This window comes from Leptonotus elevatus, chromosome 19 (assembly GCF_054856555.1).
Source record: "Leptonotus elevatus isolate MCC_2025b chromosome 19, RoL_Lele_1.0, whole genome shotgun sequence".
In the NCBI taxonomy this organism is placed as follows: domain Eukaryota; kingdom Metazoa; phylum Chordata; class Actinopteri; order Syngnathiformes; family Syngnathidae; genus Leptonotus; species Leptonotus elevatus.
Genome location: NC_141257.1, coordinates 2,653,394 through 2,670,011, shown reverse-complemented (window position 1 = coordinate 2,670,011; position 16,618 = coordinate 2,653,394). Strand labels below are relative to the sequence as shown.

Here is a 16,618-nt window from a genome sequence, read left to right as displayed (position 1 = left end):
ACATCATGGCTCACTGGACAAGCAGAATATGGACGGATATATGGATCAATTTGACTCAACTATGTCGAGCGATGCTATCCTTGTCCACAAGGCGGCAGTAGCGCGCGACTGAGGGCTTCATCGCGACGTATCTCGGCACTTTACGGCAGTGTATGTTCGACGGTCGTAAAGCAAAACGCGTACATCCGGAGGAAGGTTAAATCGACGCCTACAAAACACGGTAATGTGATGTAATTCACTTATATTTCGACATTGTTCAGTTAACTAAGACTTTTTGTTTGCAAGGAGACTTTGAGATGTGGTGTGATCATTGCTTGTGGCTAACGTTCAGCATTTAATCAACTTGCTGTTAGCACGACCTGTCATTGACTGTTTGGCTAGCTGGCGTGCTAACAGACTCGCTCGCCGACATAAGGCGTTTTTTTTTAAACTATCGTTAGCATTTTTGTGCAAACAGTGGTTGTAATTGATCATTTTATAACGATTGGACCTTCCTAGAGTTTTTATGCTAGTCTGAACGCATAAAAAGATGAGTGAATTTGCTCGATTTTAATCATGTGTTTGTAAACATTATATTATAAAAAGATAACTTTGCATTACCGTAACGTTCTTCATTATTATTATATGTGAGGTATACAATTTAAATGATTTCAAAAACAAAGTTAAGCTGCTTACCATTGTTTTTGCTGACTTTTATGCAACAACAATATGCTCTCAAAGTAATTATCTTTATTTTCTCTTGGAAACAAACTAGCATGTCCCCTCCACCAGCAGAGGCCTGCATTGCCATCCCCAGAAAATTAAATATGTATTCATTCGTTCGTTCGTTCTTTACAGATTATGTGAAAATAAGTGTTTTCCTTTGGGAAATGTCCCATGTTTTCAAAACGCATCTTAAGTGTGTGATTTTGTTCCTCAGCACGATGCCGTTCGTGGACCTGCAGACACGTCTGGGCGTGAACGTGGACCGCTGGCTGCTGCTGCAGAGCTCGCCGCAGCCCAGCCAGCAGCCGGCGCGCTGCCACGCCTTCGAGAAGGAGTGGGTCGAGTGTTCCCACGGCATCGGGCAGATCCGCGCCAAGCGAGAGTGCCGGCTGGAGCTTGAGGACTTCTACGAGTGCATGCACCGGCAGAAGAAGGTAGTTATTGATGCCTCTTTTTTTTTTTTTTGTGGGTGGCGTGACGGAGGTTGTTTTTGTACGTTATGCAATGCATTTTACGGTGTGGGGCAAAAAGTAGCTTTATGAAAGGAAACGAGGAAGGAAGAGAAGAAAATGTGAAGGAAGGGGACAGTTTTGCATTTTGCTTTTTCTATAAGCGAAAGGAGAACATTTGTTTCAAATTGAAAGTCCGATTTTGTGAGGCGTTTTTTTTTTTTTAGATGATCTTGTTTTCTTGTGGTTCCAGCTCCAGCGTTTGTGCACCATCCGCCAGCAGCGCGACAAGATGATCAAGGAGGGCACGTACACGCCGCCTGCCTACCACGCGGGCCAGAGCAACGAGTCCAAGCCATGAACGCACGCCCGCACCTCAGTTGTCACCATGTAAAGTAAAAATCATCCTCTCTGTTTCTAACAATAAATCTTTTCTCATGCACCTGAATTAACTCGATAATTGTCTTGTCCTGATGACCCAAATGTTTGTCATTTCTGAATCTACCAAACGTCTGGAAACTTGGACGTTTTTGAGGGAGGTGAAGCCGCCTTGCATGGACTTGCCGCCCCAAATGTTGCGTGGATGAATTTGGAAAAGTGCACGAGATGACACAACACAATTGGAAGAAAATTTTGATTCAGACCAATATTTTGTGTTATTACCTTCTGCACTGAATTTCAAAATGTCTACTTCTCACGTCGCATGTCCGTTTTGCACATTTCCAGTAAATTCGCTTAAAAAAATTCTAAAAACAATTGGATTTAAAAACCCGCTGTCACGAAAACACTTGAGCAAATATCTTCATATGAATGCGTACTTTGGTACAGGTTTGTAAGAACAACATTAGTTTCCTTTCAGAATCAAGAATTTTCTCTGGCAAACTATACAACAAAATACTTCCACAAATGTGGGCCATTGATTGCAAACAAGATTTGTTAATTAGTGCACACACCCCCAAAAAATTCTTAACAGTTTTTTTGAAAAAACATTTTGCACAAAACCAATAGGGATGCTTTTTTTTTTTCCATTAGTTTATTTGAATATTTTTTAATCTATGCATTCTGTTATCAACCGTATTTTCATATTTTGAGTTACTGGTAAGTCTTTTTAGGTGGTGGCCCTGCCAGAACCAGCACTGTCCCTGTATGTGGCTGGCTTGGTCCGATACCTCACATATCATAATTTGGCCAATTTAATATTTTGTTTAAAAAAAAAAAAACTATTACTATCTATACATGTGTTTGTTATTTTTGGCAAATTATTCACCAATAAGATAACTATAATAACTAGAGATAAGAAAATAATGATTCATATTGTATTATTAAAAGGTAAGTGAAAAATCTTATATATTAAGTGTTGATTTAATCACATTGATCTATTAAATGTGTATGGCCATTTGTACTTTCAACTCTGTGTCCAGACTATATAGACAGCCTATAGAAACCCAATATCATTAATTTTAAAAAGTAAATACATTAATACAATGAAAGAAAAATATCTAGTACCCATAAAAAGTCCCATTCACATGTGGTAGAATAAGATTTTTCAAGGCAAATTACATTCGATACAACAGTTTACAGTCACATTTATCTGGAGTTCAACACATGTAGTGTCGCAGTTTGAACACCGGGTGGCACACTGGGTACCCCCCACATAAATGACGTACTTCACTGGGACAGCCGAAGAAGAAAGCAACAAACTCAAACGGAACCCAAACCAACCCGTGACAGAAAAGCAACTATACTAACCCAACCCAAACCATGGCAAAAGCGTTTTTAATTACAGCAATTGAGCCCCACAAACAGCCAACCCCCACCCCAATTTGCGTTTCACTCGAAAAGAGTAAACCTTTTGATATGTACGAAGCATTCAATATTAACGTGAGTGCAGTACCATATGTCACCAGCAGTGGGCGCATACCTTAAGGTTAGGTTTCATTACGGTTAGTTTGTAATTTTCTGTTTCATAAAGTTTTTAAACAATAAGCGTGTCGTTTTCAGACGGCGCGTTGTCAAGGCCGCCGAGGAAATACTTTAATTACAACATCAACAAGTGAGCGACGCGAATCCGGGTGGGTGGAGTCAACGTTTAGGACCACCCTACGTTTAGCCACGCCTCTAAATGCACTCTTCACAATCTGCAGCCAGTGTGGGTCGGTGCCCGATGACGAGGCAGCAGGAGACCCCCCCCCCCCCCCACAAGCCTCACTCCAGCCCCGAGCACGAAAAGACATGTCCGCCAGCATCCCCAGAAAAGCAGCCGCGTCCCGGCCCCTGTTCGTCATGGGTTAACCGCGTAACGGAAGCGGACGAGCGGGAAGACAAGCGTGCGTGTGACCGGGAGAGGGAGCCACGAAGGAGGAGGCGGAGGTGAAGGTGGTGGACCATTAGCACCAGCATCGACACTTTCGCTCTTTTCATTCTTCCGCCGAGCACGTCCGGTTCGTCCGAGAAGCGGAAGACATTATTCGCCATCCATCCGGAGGCGGCGGAGGAGGAGAAGGAGGAGAAGGAGGAGAAGGAGGAGGGGGAGCAGCGGCGGCAGCCACACCGGCCTTCCACGCTCGGAGCCCGGCTAGCAGGACCGCCGCTGCCCGCTGAAGGTAAGCCCTGAACCGCTCCCGGAGCTCACTCGGACCGCTTTCAAAGACGCCAGCTGTCATACTGAGCATCACCGGAAAATAAATACTCATGGCTTTGGATCCATTTAAATGACAGTTTGATTCAATTAGGGCTGTCGCCATTACTCGTGGGGTGTATTGATAAAGTGCACGATCTTCCATTTGCAGCAGTCTCAGCTTTATCTGTGTCACAACAGTGCGACGAGATGCTTTCTGGCTGTAATGGGAATTGTACCCAAGGACTGTTATTTTGCATAACGTCTGCACACATAGCCTTGACACCGCACACACACACACACACACGCACACACACAGGCAGCATGGATGTCTGTATGTGATAAACTGGCGACAAGGAGACCTTAATGAATGACGAGAGCAATTCCACAACACTTGGCTTGTGATGGCAGTTGAGCACATGCATTTGGCGGAGTGGACAAAAGAGATCGCAGTCATGCACGCGCGCTCTCTCCCTCGCTGTCTTGTCTCCACGTCCGCTCATGCAAAGCACATTCACATTCGGGAGAGAGGAATGCGTCCACGCTCAGCGGCACACGTTCTTCCTGCATGTGAAGAGCGTCCGTCCATGTCGCGTTGGTGGCGAGAGGATACTCGAAACCTCTTGACAAGTATCGCCATCTCCATCCGCTTGGTGATACCGAGAGATGCTCATCTCCTGCAGCTTGGTGGCAGATGGTCCAACGCAAGCCCATCGGTGGACTCGCACCGTCATTCCTCCATCATCAGCATAGTTGGATACTGCTGAGGTTAATTTGACTTCGACTAACACCGATTCGATTTGCTCGTTTTTGCATTCCTCCCATAGTAAAGAATCGAAATATAGATATATTTTTTAAAGTGAATTAATTGTATTCAAAATGAAGAAAATGGCATTCCCATAGGAAATAGGATTTTTTTACCCAATTCATTATTGTTTTTACAAATTAAATATAATAAAATAACATTTTAAAAAATGTATTTCAAAAAATACAATTTAAAGAATAAATTAAATTCAAATTTGACGTAGGATGAAGTTCAAAAGTACCCTTTGGAAAAATAATAGAAATAGGAATTATTTTTTAAATGTATATTTTTTTTATGTAGTGTAATTTAAAAATAAAGAAATGTATATTTCTCTCTAAACACTAAACTACCCCACATCAGGAACTAATGGAAATATGAATATTTATTTATTGATTAAAAAAAATCGAATAAAACCCAATTTAAAATTAAAGTTTCATTTAATAAAAGTAAATATAAATTAAAATGATGCACTTTCTCAGTTAAAAATAGATTAAAAAGGTAAAAACACATAAAAAATTAAATAATATGAAATGTAAAAATGTGCATTTCCCCATTTAAAAAAACGAATTTAGATGTAAAAACAACAAATTAACCATTGTAAAGCATATATATTTTGTGTGTGTCTATGTTATTAATTATTTAAAAAATAAATCACAATTGAATGAATACATTTTAAGCTACAAGATGCAGACATGTTGCTCAATGGACATTCCAGGTCATGTCAATGAGGTCTCTTGTTGCTAGGCAGAATTGACAAGGCACGATAGATGGGATGCCGTTTCCCAACAATTTGGCTCACAGGCGGCAGGAAACGGCCACACAAAGTCAAAATAGACACACACTGAGGGAATACATATAAGGGTCGTGGTGAAAGCTGCACAGTGTTGGGAATGAGCTGCAGGCAGACAGGAAGTGATGTCACCTGGAGCTGGTAGAACTTTAATGACAGGGTTCGGGTTCTGAAGTTTCCCGACCGCCATGCTATTTTTACACTGACGCTGACTCACTCACTTTTACGCTCATAAACTCAAAACAGAACGTGGAAAATGAAACGCACAGAACCAGAAGTGACTCACCAAAACATTGAGGACAGGACGTCATAGAGACCTAAATGCGCACCAGGACCAGAACCAGAACTCCAAATACACAAATTCCCAGGCTGCAGAGCTCCGGACCAACTCGGTGACCCTGCTTGTATCGTCGCCATGGCGACAGTGCTTCAGGAAGTGGTGCTAAAAGCAAGTTTTATCCAAAAAACACCATGTTTAGTCTACAACTTCATCACATACACAAAGACGATCTTTCAAGTCTCTTTGGAAGCACCGCAAATGTTTAAAAAAAAAAAAAGCTAAACATTAGCACGTGTTAGCATATTTACTGCGGCTAACTTTATTCAAGACCTTTAATGGTCACCTCTCAACGGATATTAGCAATCTGATGCTAAGGAGAGCGCAGAATGTCAAAGTGACTGCGAAGGCACTTTAAGAAGCTCTTTCATTGATTCGACGGGATCCAGTTTCACTGGCTATTCATTGTCATTGATTTCTTACTCAAGTGATTGGCTGGTGCCAGGATGGTGCCTCAACACGCACACACACTGTCAAATGATATTTTTGTTTCTGCTGAATTAAAAACCATCCTTCATCCATCCGTCCAGGCCCGACGGCCCCCCATGGAGTCATCGGACGACGACACCCTCAGCGAGCGCTCGTGCGTGAGCGAGCCGTCCTTCCGCAGCGAGCGCTCGGGGGGCTCGCTTTCGCCGCGGCCCTCGTCGCAGCACGCCGGCGCGCCGGGAGACACGCTGCCCTGGAACCTGTCCAAACACGAGCGGCGCAAGCGCAGGAGCCAGGACTCGGTGTTGGACCCTGCGGAGAGGGCGGTGGTCCGCGTAGCAGGTGAGGAAGCTGGTTCATAGGCTGTTGTCAGTGTCGGTTTTGAACGGGGTGACCAATCAGAGGGCGCGCTGTGGCCCTGTGAGGATGAATTTGATTAGATTGACATGGCAACAACATAGCCAAATGAAACCCGTGAAAACCACATTTTTGGGAATGCCTTGTTATTTATTATTACAATTTGGCAACTGGGTCAAATGTGAATATATTAGGGGTGTGCCAAAAAATTGATTATCATTTAGTACGATTCAGAATTGATTTTATTTCAATTATTTTATACTGTCTTGCCTTTGTCTGGAGCACTGTTCATGTTGTACCCGGTTTGGCCACTGAGGGGCAGTGTGGTTCCACGCGGTCTAATACACTGTTAAGTTGTAGCCACATTAGAGAGTAGAAGGAAAAAGTCGCGGTCAAGTTATTCCTATAAAAGTTTATTTTTTTCAGCGTGGAGCCGTTCTTTTGAGTGATAAAAGTGCCGCGAGTAGCGCGCTAATTAGCATTAGCGATTTAGACTGGAGTAGATCATTACAATTCCTTGCACATCTATAGATTGAAGCAAAAATCATTGTCAATCAAATCATTTAGAAAAATATATAGGAAAAAATTGTCCGTAATCGAAAATCGATTCTGAATCGAATCGCAGGCCCAAAAAAATCGGAATCGAATCGCGAGACATTCAACGATTCCCACCCCTAATAAACACCATCAGTGACCAGGGTTTTTAAACATTTTTAACATTTCCATAAATGTCATGTGCCTGTGTAAAGAGTTTAAAATGTTGAATGTTGACATTCAATAACTCAAGCAAAATAAATCTAAATTAAGACATGTCGTTTATCAACTGAAGCGGCGAGAACAAAAATGTTATCATTCCCGACTGTCACGCAAGTAAAAAGAGAACAACTAAACTACTACGCGGTCTAATACACTGTTAAGTTGTAGCCACATTAGAGAGTAGAAGGAAAAAGTCGCGGTCAAGTTATTCCAAACAAAATTTTTTGTTTTTTCAGACTGGAGTAGGTCATTACGATTCCTTGCACATCTATAGATTGAAGCAAAAATCATTGTCATATTATATATATATATATATATAATTAATTTTTATTTCTATGAGTTTCTCAATCCAGAGCCTCCTGATAATTAACTAGCGGCCCCATGATGCAGAGTTATCCCGACGAGTGGTCCTAACATGTCAGGATTGTCCGACTCGCTCAGGCTTGAAGCCCCATTGTGTCTCCCTTATTCGCGTCCGGTCGCGTCGTCGCCGATTTGAACGCGCTTGCGCTGACCCTGATCCCCGCGAGGACAAAGGCTGGAATGCGGACCCCGGAATCCTTTAGCGTGCCACGTGATTGACGGCTCCGATATTTACACGGAGACGCCGCAATAAGCAGGATCCCGCGCGCCGACGCCGGCGTGTCATTTATTTAGGCGTCCTCCGTCCCGCCTGCAGCATTTTCTTCCCAACAGGCGGCCTCTCTCTCGTCTCGCGTTGCCACGGTGATGAAAGCAGTGGTGGCGGGGGAGGAAGAGGGTGACAACGGGCATAAAAAGAGGGCAAAGAAAAGTGAATGAGTCGGGAAGGAGGACGGGAAGGGGGAGTTAATGACTTTTTCAAGGCGAAGTTGAGGCGAAAGAACGATGAAGTGAAACCTTGGAAGGAGGGAACGTTTGGATAAGAGCTGGGAGAAAAAGGCCTTGGGGGAGGTTAAGTGGTGAAAAATGCGGTAGAGAAAGCAGCATTGGGTTGACTATTGTTGCTGTATTTAGAAATATGTTAGGAATGCGAGTCAAAAGTTAAAATGTTGTGGTTATTGTGATTTGTGTGAATTGCTCTCCCTCTCGTTGACATTTTTATTCGATCGTCTCTAAATCCGGCGGCTCACTTTATGACTAAAAGTTGATGTTATTTTTTTTTTTTTTAAATACAGTATTTTACTTTAATTTAAGCGCCCTCTACTGGCCAGCCACCGCTGACACAAACGTATGTGACAGGTTTGACAAAAAATATGAAGAAATGCATGTTTATACGAAAAGTAATCAAATATGTACGTTGTCTAGGAAAAATAAATAACATTTGGCAAAAAATAAATAAATATGAATATACATACGAATATGAATATACAGGATATTCAAGGCCATTGTTTTGCTACCTCATTTTTATGTGGCTCAAAACCTTTGCTGATATTAGGTTTGTTGCATGTAAATAGTTTATAATAAATCTATTTCCACATCTCTGGTATAGAACACATCAATGACATCTCTCAATGTACGGCGACGACAATGCACATTATGTATCAATCTTAATGTTAATTCCTTTTGGATTAATGAAATAATCTGTGCGTCGTTCACTGTTGAAGCTGATTTAGGGAGATTATCCGATGATGGTTTAAAGGACAGGACAGAATGCCATACAGTACAGGAGGACACAGCATAGCAAATAGGTCACCAAGTCAAATATAGAAACCAGCATGCTGTATGGATTTAGATTCGTCAGTTTCACCACTTTAGCCTCTAGGTGGCGGTATATACCCTCAATATAATTTGGAGCCTGGTGTTGCCTTCAGGGACAGTCGGAAAGACAAGTTTCCTCACAGAGCCAACCCAGTGATCTATCTATCTATCTATCTATCTATCTATCTATCTATCCATCCATCCATCCATCTATCTATCTATCTATCTATGCATGCCTTGGCACACATGAACATGTAGTACCACTGTTGGCCTGGCAGGGGGCGATAAAGCCCTAGCATTCCTCGAATCCTTCGAGCCAGCCGGCTAGCTTGGCACGCTAGTAGCCAGTCACATTTGGCCGCCGGGCTTTGAGATTCTTGCGGCGGCGTTTCCTGACGTGGCCGGCAGATAAAGATGGAAGACAGCCACGGCAGGCCGAGCTGAGTCTCAAAAACACAGCCGAAGAACGGCGCGCGGAGAATTCCGAACTCGGCGTGCGGAGCGGCCATTGGCGGCTGGGAAGAAGCTCCGGGAATCACTGGGGCGGCTCGCTGACGTACGCAGCCGGGGAAGAGGAAGCGCGGGTCCGGATACAATTTGGCCCGATAGCGCCCCCCCCCCCCCCCCTCCCTGCCCCCACCACATAACCGGGTTGGAAAACGGACACTCTGGGTTCCCCCAGCTCGCCTTGTGTCATCGGGGCGTGTGGGTTGGCGCTCCTTCCCCTCAGCTTCTGAACAGCTGTCGCCGGTGGATGGGGATATATTTAAGGAGGGATTCCTCGGAGGGAGACGCCGAGCTCTGACCGTGCGTCGGCGCACGCCAACCAGCGGGCTGATGATGGATAGATAACATTTGCATAACCCCCGTCGTACATTTTCCACCCCTTAAGACTTTTTTTTGTGTGTGCACATATTGACTATTTGACGAGATTTGGACGGGCCAAATGCAGCGAGCCCGGCCGTGAATAGGACGCCGGGGAGGGGGGAGATATCGAGCCAGCACCGGCGGTGCGGGACCACTGCGGGTAGCCCGACCCGAAAAGCGCCATGGCCGGATTCGTTCCCGGCTTGCTGCCGTCCAACCACTCCCAGGAGAAGCAGTTCGCCCAGGCCTACGAAGATGTCCTGGAACGATATAAAGGTAACGGAAGGGTGCATGGTTGGGCCACTTAATTAGGTACAAGCCATCACAACAGCTTGGCTAGCAATTCTCGGCTGGGCTGTGTTCGTTTTTGTCGTTCTACAGGAGAGGGATTTTATGTTGGTTATTTGCTATGGAAAATGACTTATTTTGAATACTTGTTGTTTTTAAGAATTTGAGAGTTTCTTCTGATTTTGCAATTCTGTCAAATATGTTGATTTTTGGACTTTAATCATAATCGATATTCTTTATCGAATCATATTGCTTCTGTTTTCAACCATAACTGAGATGCTGTCACCATTCAGTTCTAAAAGTGAGATCCCATTTAGGATGCCTGAAAGACAGGAAACAAACTAGGAGTAGAAAAAAAAAAGGGGTAGTGCAAAGTTGTTTAAATCCAAGCATCAGTCAAAGCTGTCAACTTGCCATGAAAGATGATAACAATCACTTTTACTAACTCGGAGATGTACTCGCACCCAAGATAAAGCGCTACAGATAGAGATTAGAACCTCACTTGTGTTTTTGCAGAAGGGTGAAGCCTGCTTCTACGGGTGCAGCCATCTTGGAAATGGCATTGGATAATAATAATAATAATAATAATAAAGGACTTGATTGCTTGACGTTCAAATGACAAAAATGGAGTTGGTCCATTCTTGTTGTCAATTCTTGGCTTGCGTGCCTAAAACTGTGATCCTTGGTGCATTTCTTAAGGCCAAATGGGAATTTTGGAAATTTCAGCGAAACGTTTGTGGTCATTCCAACACAATAGATGTTTTTTTTTTTTTTTTTTGTTTTTGAATGCGTCTTTTTTTGGATAAACAACCTCCAGTTCCATCTGCTCTGCTTTGGCTGCCCTTTTCTTTCTTCTCCTTCTAATCACTTGTGTACTTTTGGATCCGCTGGAGGAAGCACTTTTACGGAGACACCCCCGCCCGCCCTGGCCAACATCCGTCACCTTGTGTTTGTGCTGTAAATATCAACGCCGCTGCCGTGCACGCCAGGGTAAACGTCCAATTCCAACAATTCCACGTCGGGACCCCCCCCCCCCCCCCCCGCACCCGTCCTCTTCTGCAGTGCTGTTCCCTAACCCCCGTGACACTTTAAAAATGAATGCCTCCGCTCAGTTGACAGCCAGTAGGCTCGGGTCACGTGTGATGAAATGGAACCGGGCGTTTTAATGATTGATTATGCTAACGAAATACAATTCCTCGGGTTTTAAGAGCGTGCGTGTGTGCTTCTCTGACATTTAGATTGCTTTTTTTTTTTCCAGCACCTTGGCAACACTTCGCTTGTCCTTTCGTGAGGTTTGCTGTTAAAGAAGAGCTTTTTTTTTGCCAGCAGGATGTTTTCTCCACTCGTTAAATATCGTTAAGAGGCGATTCTTACAGCGTGGTACGCAGGCTCCCTCTAGTGGTGTGCAAAAGAATCATCGAATTCAATTTTCAAATGCTGCGTAACGTTACAGTAGTACTTTTAAGTATCGTGTATTTTTGTTGTATTGAACTTTTAGGCACATTTGCATTTGAATCCTTTAGGAACATTGGTTGGTTTTCAAACATTTATTTCGCTAAATTGAACTTTAAAGTGCGAAACTTTTGAATTGAATCAGTAAGTACACATTTTTATTTGCCAATATTTTAGCGCAGTGTTAAAAAAAAAAAGGAGTATGTTACATTAGCGTTCCCATTTATTGTTTATTTAAATATTATATTTAAACCACTATCATTTAGGTGGGTTTTTTTCTTAGCTAACTTTTTTTCCCCACCACTTTTTATGTATTTGTTAAATTTTTCGCTGGCTGTACTGACAGTGGGGTTCAAGCTGTTTTTTTATTTTTTTATTTTTGAATGTCATACCGTAGTTTGGGCAGCTGGTTTAATATCAATGAACTGAATTGATCTGTTGAACAGATCTTATGGTACATGCTTTGTTTGCGAAGAATCGGAATTGGCCCGATTGGAGTGAATTCGTGCGGAAATTTAGAAGCAATGCAACCACAAAAAAAACAACAACAATTAATTATGGTCAACTCACTACAAAAAAGGCTGATATTTAAAGAAAAAAAAAACCCCAATAGAAGCTTTGGATTCAGCCATGACATTTTCATAACATTTTTCAATAAAAAAAAATTAAAAAAAATCCCAAAAATGTCAGTTTAGTACAAATTTGGCCACGTTTTTGTACAAAATCATTAACTTTCACGATACTGGCGGTAATCTCTTGTCCTTTTTGCACTTGAACCCGCGCATACTTGAACTTGCCCCTATCCCGTCCCCGTCAGAATGTGTGCGCGCGTCAGCTGTTTGTGTGTCAGGACAAATGCGAACTTGGCTCGCCGGGCATGCGGAATGGCTCGAGCGAAACCGGAGAAGGGACACGGTAGAAGTCTTAAATCATTCACAGCAGTGTGAAGCCTGCGCGGGCGTGTGTGTGTGTGTTTGTGTTGACGTGCACTGCCGACACACAACAATGCCAGGATGTCTCCAGTCATAGCGTCAGGGTCACTGGTGGAAAAACACCGGGTGGGACGCGAGTCAAGCACGCAACTGAGTCAGTGGAAAAGCAGGCGGTCACGTGATTTTTTACCCCTATTCACCCACCGCTTAAAAAAATAAAAAAATCTCCTCTATAAAATATTGTTTTTTTTCTTTAAAGATGAGTGTGTGTGCGCGTGTCCGTGGAAGCTGCAGCGTCAGCCAGCTGAAATCCACACGAAGAAACGGCGGAAGTCTGACAGGAAAGCCAACAATTGGAGGCCGATATAAAAAAAAAAAAAAGAATTCCACTGCAGTACTGCTGATGCACTTTATAAAAATAGTATGAGTGTGTGTCAGCTTGTCAATGTAGTTTTGTTTAGCATTGTTAGCATTTTCAATTGTAGCTCTGATTGCCGTCTTGATCCACTTTTGAACGCGGGAAAAAGCTGGCTTGTCCCAATCCTGACTTGCAAACGTGTGTGTGTGTGAGGGAAAGGCTTTGGTTCATATTGTGTGTGTGCGTGTGTGTGTCTGTGTGTGTGCATGCTGACCGTCTCTGAAGTGAAAGCGGCGAAGCATCCTTTGTTTATGAATTTTTTTCTGACCATATGTGCTGCTGGAAGCTCCAGTAAAGACTTTTTATAGCAAATTGGCTCCTGTGGAATTCTGATCCATTAGAGCTTTTTGAGAAGACGACAAAACAACAACACAATACTCGACAAAACGAGTATTAAATGATGAGAATAAAATTGTATTCATATTGTGATAATATGTAAACGAAAAAAAAAAAAGTTAGACTGCTAACAGTTAGCCATGCTAGTTAGCTAGACTTCCTAGCCAATCTGTAGAATTTGTACACATGCTAACTCTTGTAGCTTAATTTCAAGATGGAAATGAAACCAAGTTTTTAATTATGAGAATATAATTGTATTCATATTGTGATAATATGTAAACGTAAAAAAAAAAAAAAATGGCAGACTGCTAACAAACTGTTAGCCATGCTAGTTAGCTAGACTTCCTAGCCTGTCTGTAGTATTTGTACACATGCTAACTCTTGTAGCTTAATTTCAAGATGGAAATGAAACCAAGTTTTAAATTATGAGAATATAATTGTATTCATATTGTGATAATATGTAAACGTAAAAAAAAAAAAAATGGCAGACTGCTAACAAACTGTTAGCCATGCTAGTTAGCTAGACGTCCTAGCCTGTCTGTAGTATTTGTGTACATGCTAACTCTTGTTGCTAACTCTGTATTCCAAGACGGCATTATCGTGATATATTGACATGAACTTGAATTGATCAAATAGCGATCATGTGCTATCCTTCCTCTGCCACGCCACAGTTAGCCTCACCGAGTGCTTGGACGCCATGACAGCTACGTTTCACAAATCAAATACTGTCGACAGCACAGACATTCTATTTGTTGCGCTGTGCTTTTGAAGGAGGCCAGCGTAGATTGATAAAAATGGAATCCAAGGCCAAGCCGTTTTTGGTGTTGACGTTTTTGTTCTGCAGTAGCGAGAGAGGACTTCCTGGATGAGCGAACGCTCATGAAAGATGATGTGAGAGGAGATGCGGGAGTGTTCCTATTTTTCCACGTGGCCTACTTCTTTCCTCCGCCTGGTCTCGCCGATTCCCCTCCTCCACCACCGCCGCGCCGTCGTCGCCCACCATGTTGGCGACCTCCCACCAAAACAAGGAGGTCGCGTTGTCGGTGTTTGTCAGCAGGAGTGCTTGAGGGATTTTGTTGATGATGATCATGTTGCGAGATGGCACAAAATGGATCTTGGCGATTTGAAGTGTTTTTCTTCTTTGTGAATAATACATGAATTCAGTCAAGTGCAGCTGTGCATCTATCAAGGCCGGACAGTTTCGTGCTCATCCATAGGAAGATTTTTTATTTTTTTTGCAAGCTTCCTGGGTGCTATATTAAAGTACATTTTTGTCTCTTTTCCTTTTTTTCTTTTTTTTAACTTTATTACATTTTTTAAATAAATCTTTTAATTTGACTATTTTTAATTATTTATTGTATTTTGTATATTTTGGTATATTAATATATATTTATATTTATTTGTATTGAATTTGTTCAATTTGTAAAATTGTTTTTTTTATATTTTTAAAATTATTCTTTTAGCATTATTTCAAAATAATTTTTTAGTGTATATTTTACTTTTACCTTTTATATTTATCATATTTATATATTTAGTAAACCATTGTAAATAGCATTTTTAGTATTTTGGTTCATATTTTAATTTGTCATTTTGTATTTTTATTTTTTACATTTAAAAGTTTTGATATTTTTTTGTCTTTTTTCCCCATTTTTGAGTTTTAAATTAATTTTTTTTTAAAGTTTCTTGTCATTCGTCAGCAAAACAGGCAATGATGGACAGTCTGTCAGTGGGGGTGGGGGGGGGGAGTCACCAGAGGAATTGAAGTTAGTAGAGGTGGGCAGCGGGCAAACGGGGGTTCCCCACCCTGCTGGGTCCTCGTGCTTGCACCAATGGCATGAAAAAAAAGAGTCCAAGTGGAAGTCAGACACTCGAAGAGCGTTCCGCCTCGGCGGCTTTCTTGCATAACGAGCAGCCGGGCTGATGTTGTGTGCTGCCGTAACATCAATGAGGCGCATTGTGCGCGTCACGCCTGCTGATTGGTCGCGAGGGCCGCAGCCTGCCCGTCGCAAATATTTGCCACTGCGCGTAAATGTGTGTGTTGGCTCTTCATTGTGCGTGCCCGTGTGCACGTGTGTGTGTGTTACCGCGCCGCGCACAGGGCCTGCATTCACGATGGCTGCCTGACTTGACGGAGTGCCTTGTTGTCTTTGGTGTGCGTTTCTAACTGCGTGTCAATGCGCGTGGGATCTTTTTGACAGTTGCGCCGTCACACTTCTTGCGTTTCGGAATAGAAAAAGACGTTCGCAGGAGGAAAAAAGATAAAGGGAGTGCTTGGACGCCAGGGCATGCGTGAAGAAGAAAGTAGGTCAAGTAGATGCCAGGATGGAAGATATGCATGCGTGTGTGTGCGTGTGCGTGTGCGTGTGTTCAATGTGCTCTTAGCCTTGCATTTAATCAATGACAAGTCTCCTCCGGGAAACATAAGAAGAAATACAATTGCGTGACCTCAACGCTCATGCGCACACACACACACACACACACACACACACACACACACACACACACACACACACACACACACACACACACACACAAACACAATACTCATGTGCGAGGTCAAAATATTCGAAACTTTCACATCGAGATACTAAAAAATTGTGGCATCCGAGCAAAACGCTTGATCCTCGTCACCATCCAACCAGAACGCACAGATGTTATCACATGACCAACACACAATGCCACATTTGCATCGATTAAAGGTCAACTTGACGCACTGACACATTTTTAACATAAATTTTTGCATATCGTACAATTGCTGCCTTTCTGTCGACTGAAGATGACATCACCTGTGCTGAGGAAGTAGGTAACGAGCAATCGTGGCTCACCTGTTTTCTGGGTTTGGTCAGCAAACGGAGGCATGATTGGTCGTTACCTAATTCCTCAGCACAGGTGATGTCATCTTTAGTCGACAGAAAGCGGAATTTTTTGTATTTAAAGGTAGTCGTTGTACATGAAAAATAATGAAGTGACCAAATTCATTCGGGACAAAATATAAACTTTTTGCTGCTGAAAATGGCTCAATGATTCGAGTATCTCTTTAAATAGTGTTGTAGTCTTGGATTTGTATTTTTTCTTGCTATTCTTTGGCTTGATGACCGAATTCAGGTGCCGTTTACGAAGCTTTGGCGACTTCTAGATGGATTGTTGCAAAATGGCAACAACATAGGAATTCCAATATTGTCGGCCATGTTCACGAGTGACTCAGAAAGAGGACGTGGTGAGCGTCGACCTCGAGAGAGAGAGAGAGAGAGAGAGAGAGAGAGAGAGAGAGAGAGAGAGAGAGAGAGAGAGAGAGAGAGAGAGAGAGAGAGCGACACACTGACTTTTAATCTGCTCCAATTCCTTCAGAGCGTCGTTCCCGCATGGATGCGCACGCTGCCGAGGCCGCCAGGTGCTCCGG

The 16,618-nt window shown here is 42.8% G+C and overlaps 2 protein-coding genes across 2 annotated transcripts in view; both read left to right on the top strand.

The window, feature by feature from the left end:
• Positions 1 to 121: 121 nt before the first annotated feature.
• Positions 122 to 1,602, top strand: ndufs5 (NADH:ubiquinone oxidoreductase subunit S5). The gene is made up of 3 exons (XM_086062980.1): positions 122 to 220; positions 920 to 1,139; positions 1,408 to 1,602. The coding sequence occupies exons 2-3, from the start codon at positions 924 to 926 to the stop codon at positions 1,513 to 1,515; spliced, it is 324 nt and encodes a 107-aa protein (XP_085919106.1). The 5' UTR covers positions 122 to 220; positions 920 to 923; the 3' UTR covers positions 1,516 to 1,602.
• A 1,782-nt stretch (positions 1,603 to 3,384) lies between these two features.
• Positions 3,385 to 16,618, top strand: part of macf1a (microtubule actin crosslinking factor 1a) — a 131,233-nt gene continuing 117,999 nt past the window's right edge. The window contains exons 1-2 of the mRNA XM_086062443.1: positions 3,385 to 3,757; positions 6,234 to 6,474. Of these exons, the coding sequence (XP_085918569.1) occupies positions 6,249 to 6,474 (226 nt within the window). The 5' untranslated portion in view covers positions 3,385 to 3,757; positions 6,234 to 6,248. The remainder of the gene's footprint in view (positions 3,758 to 6,233; positions 6,475 to 16,618) is intronic.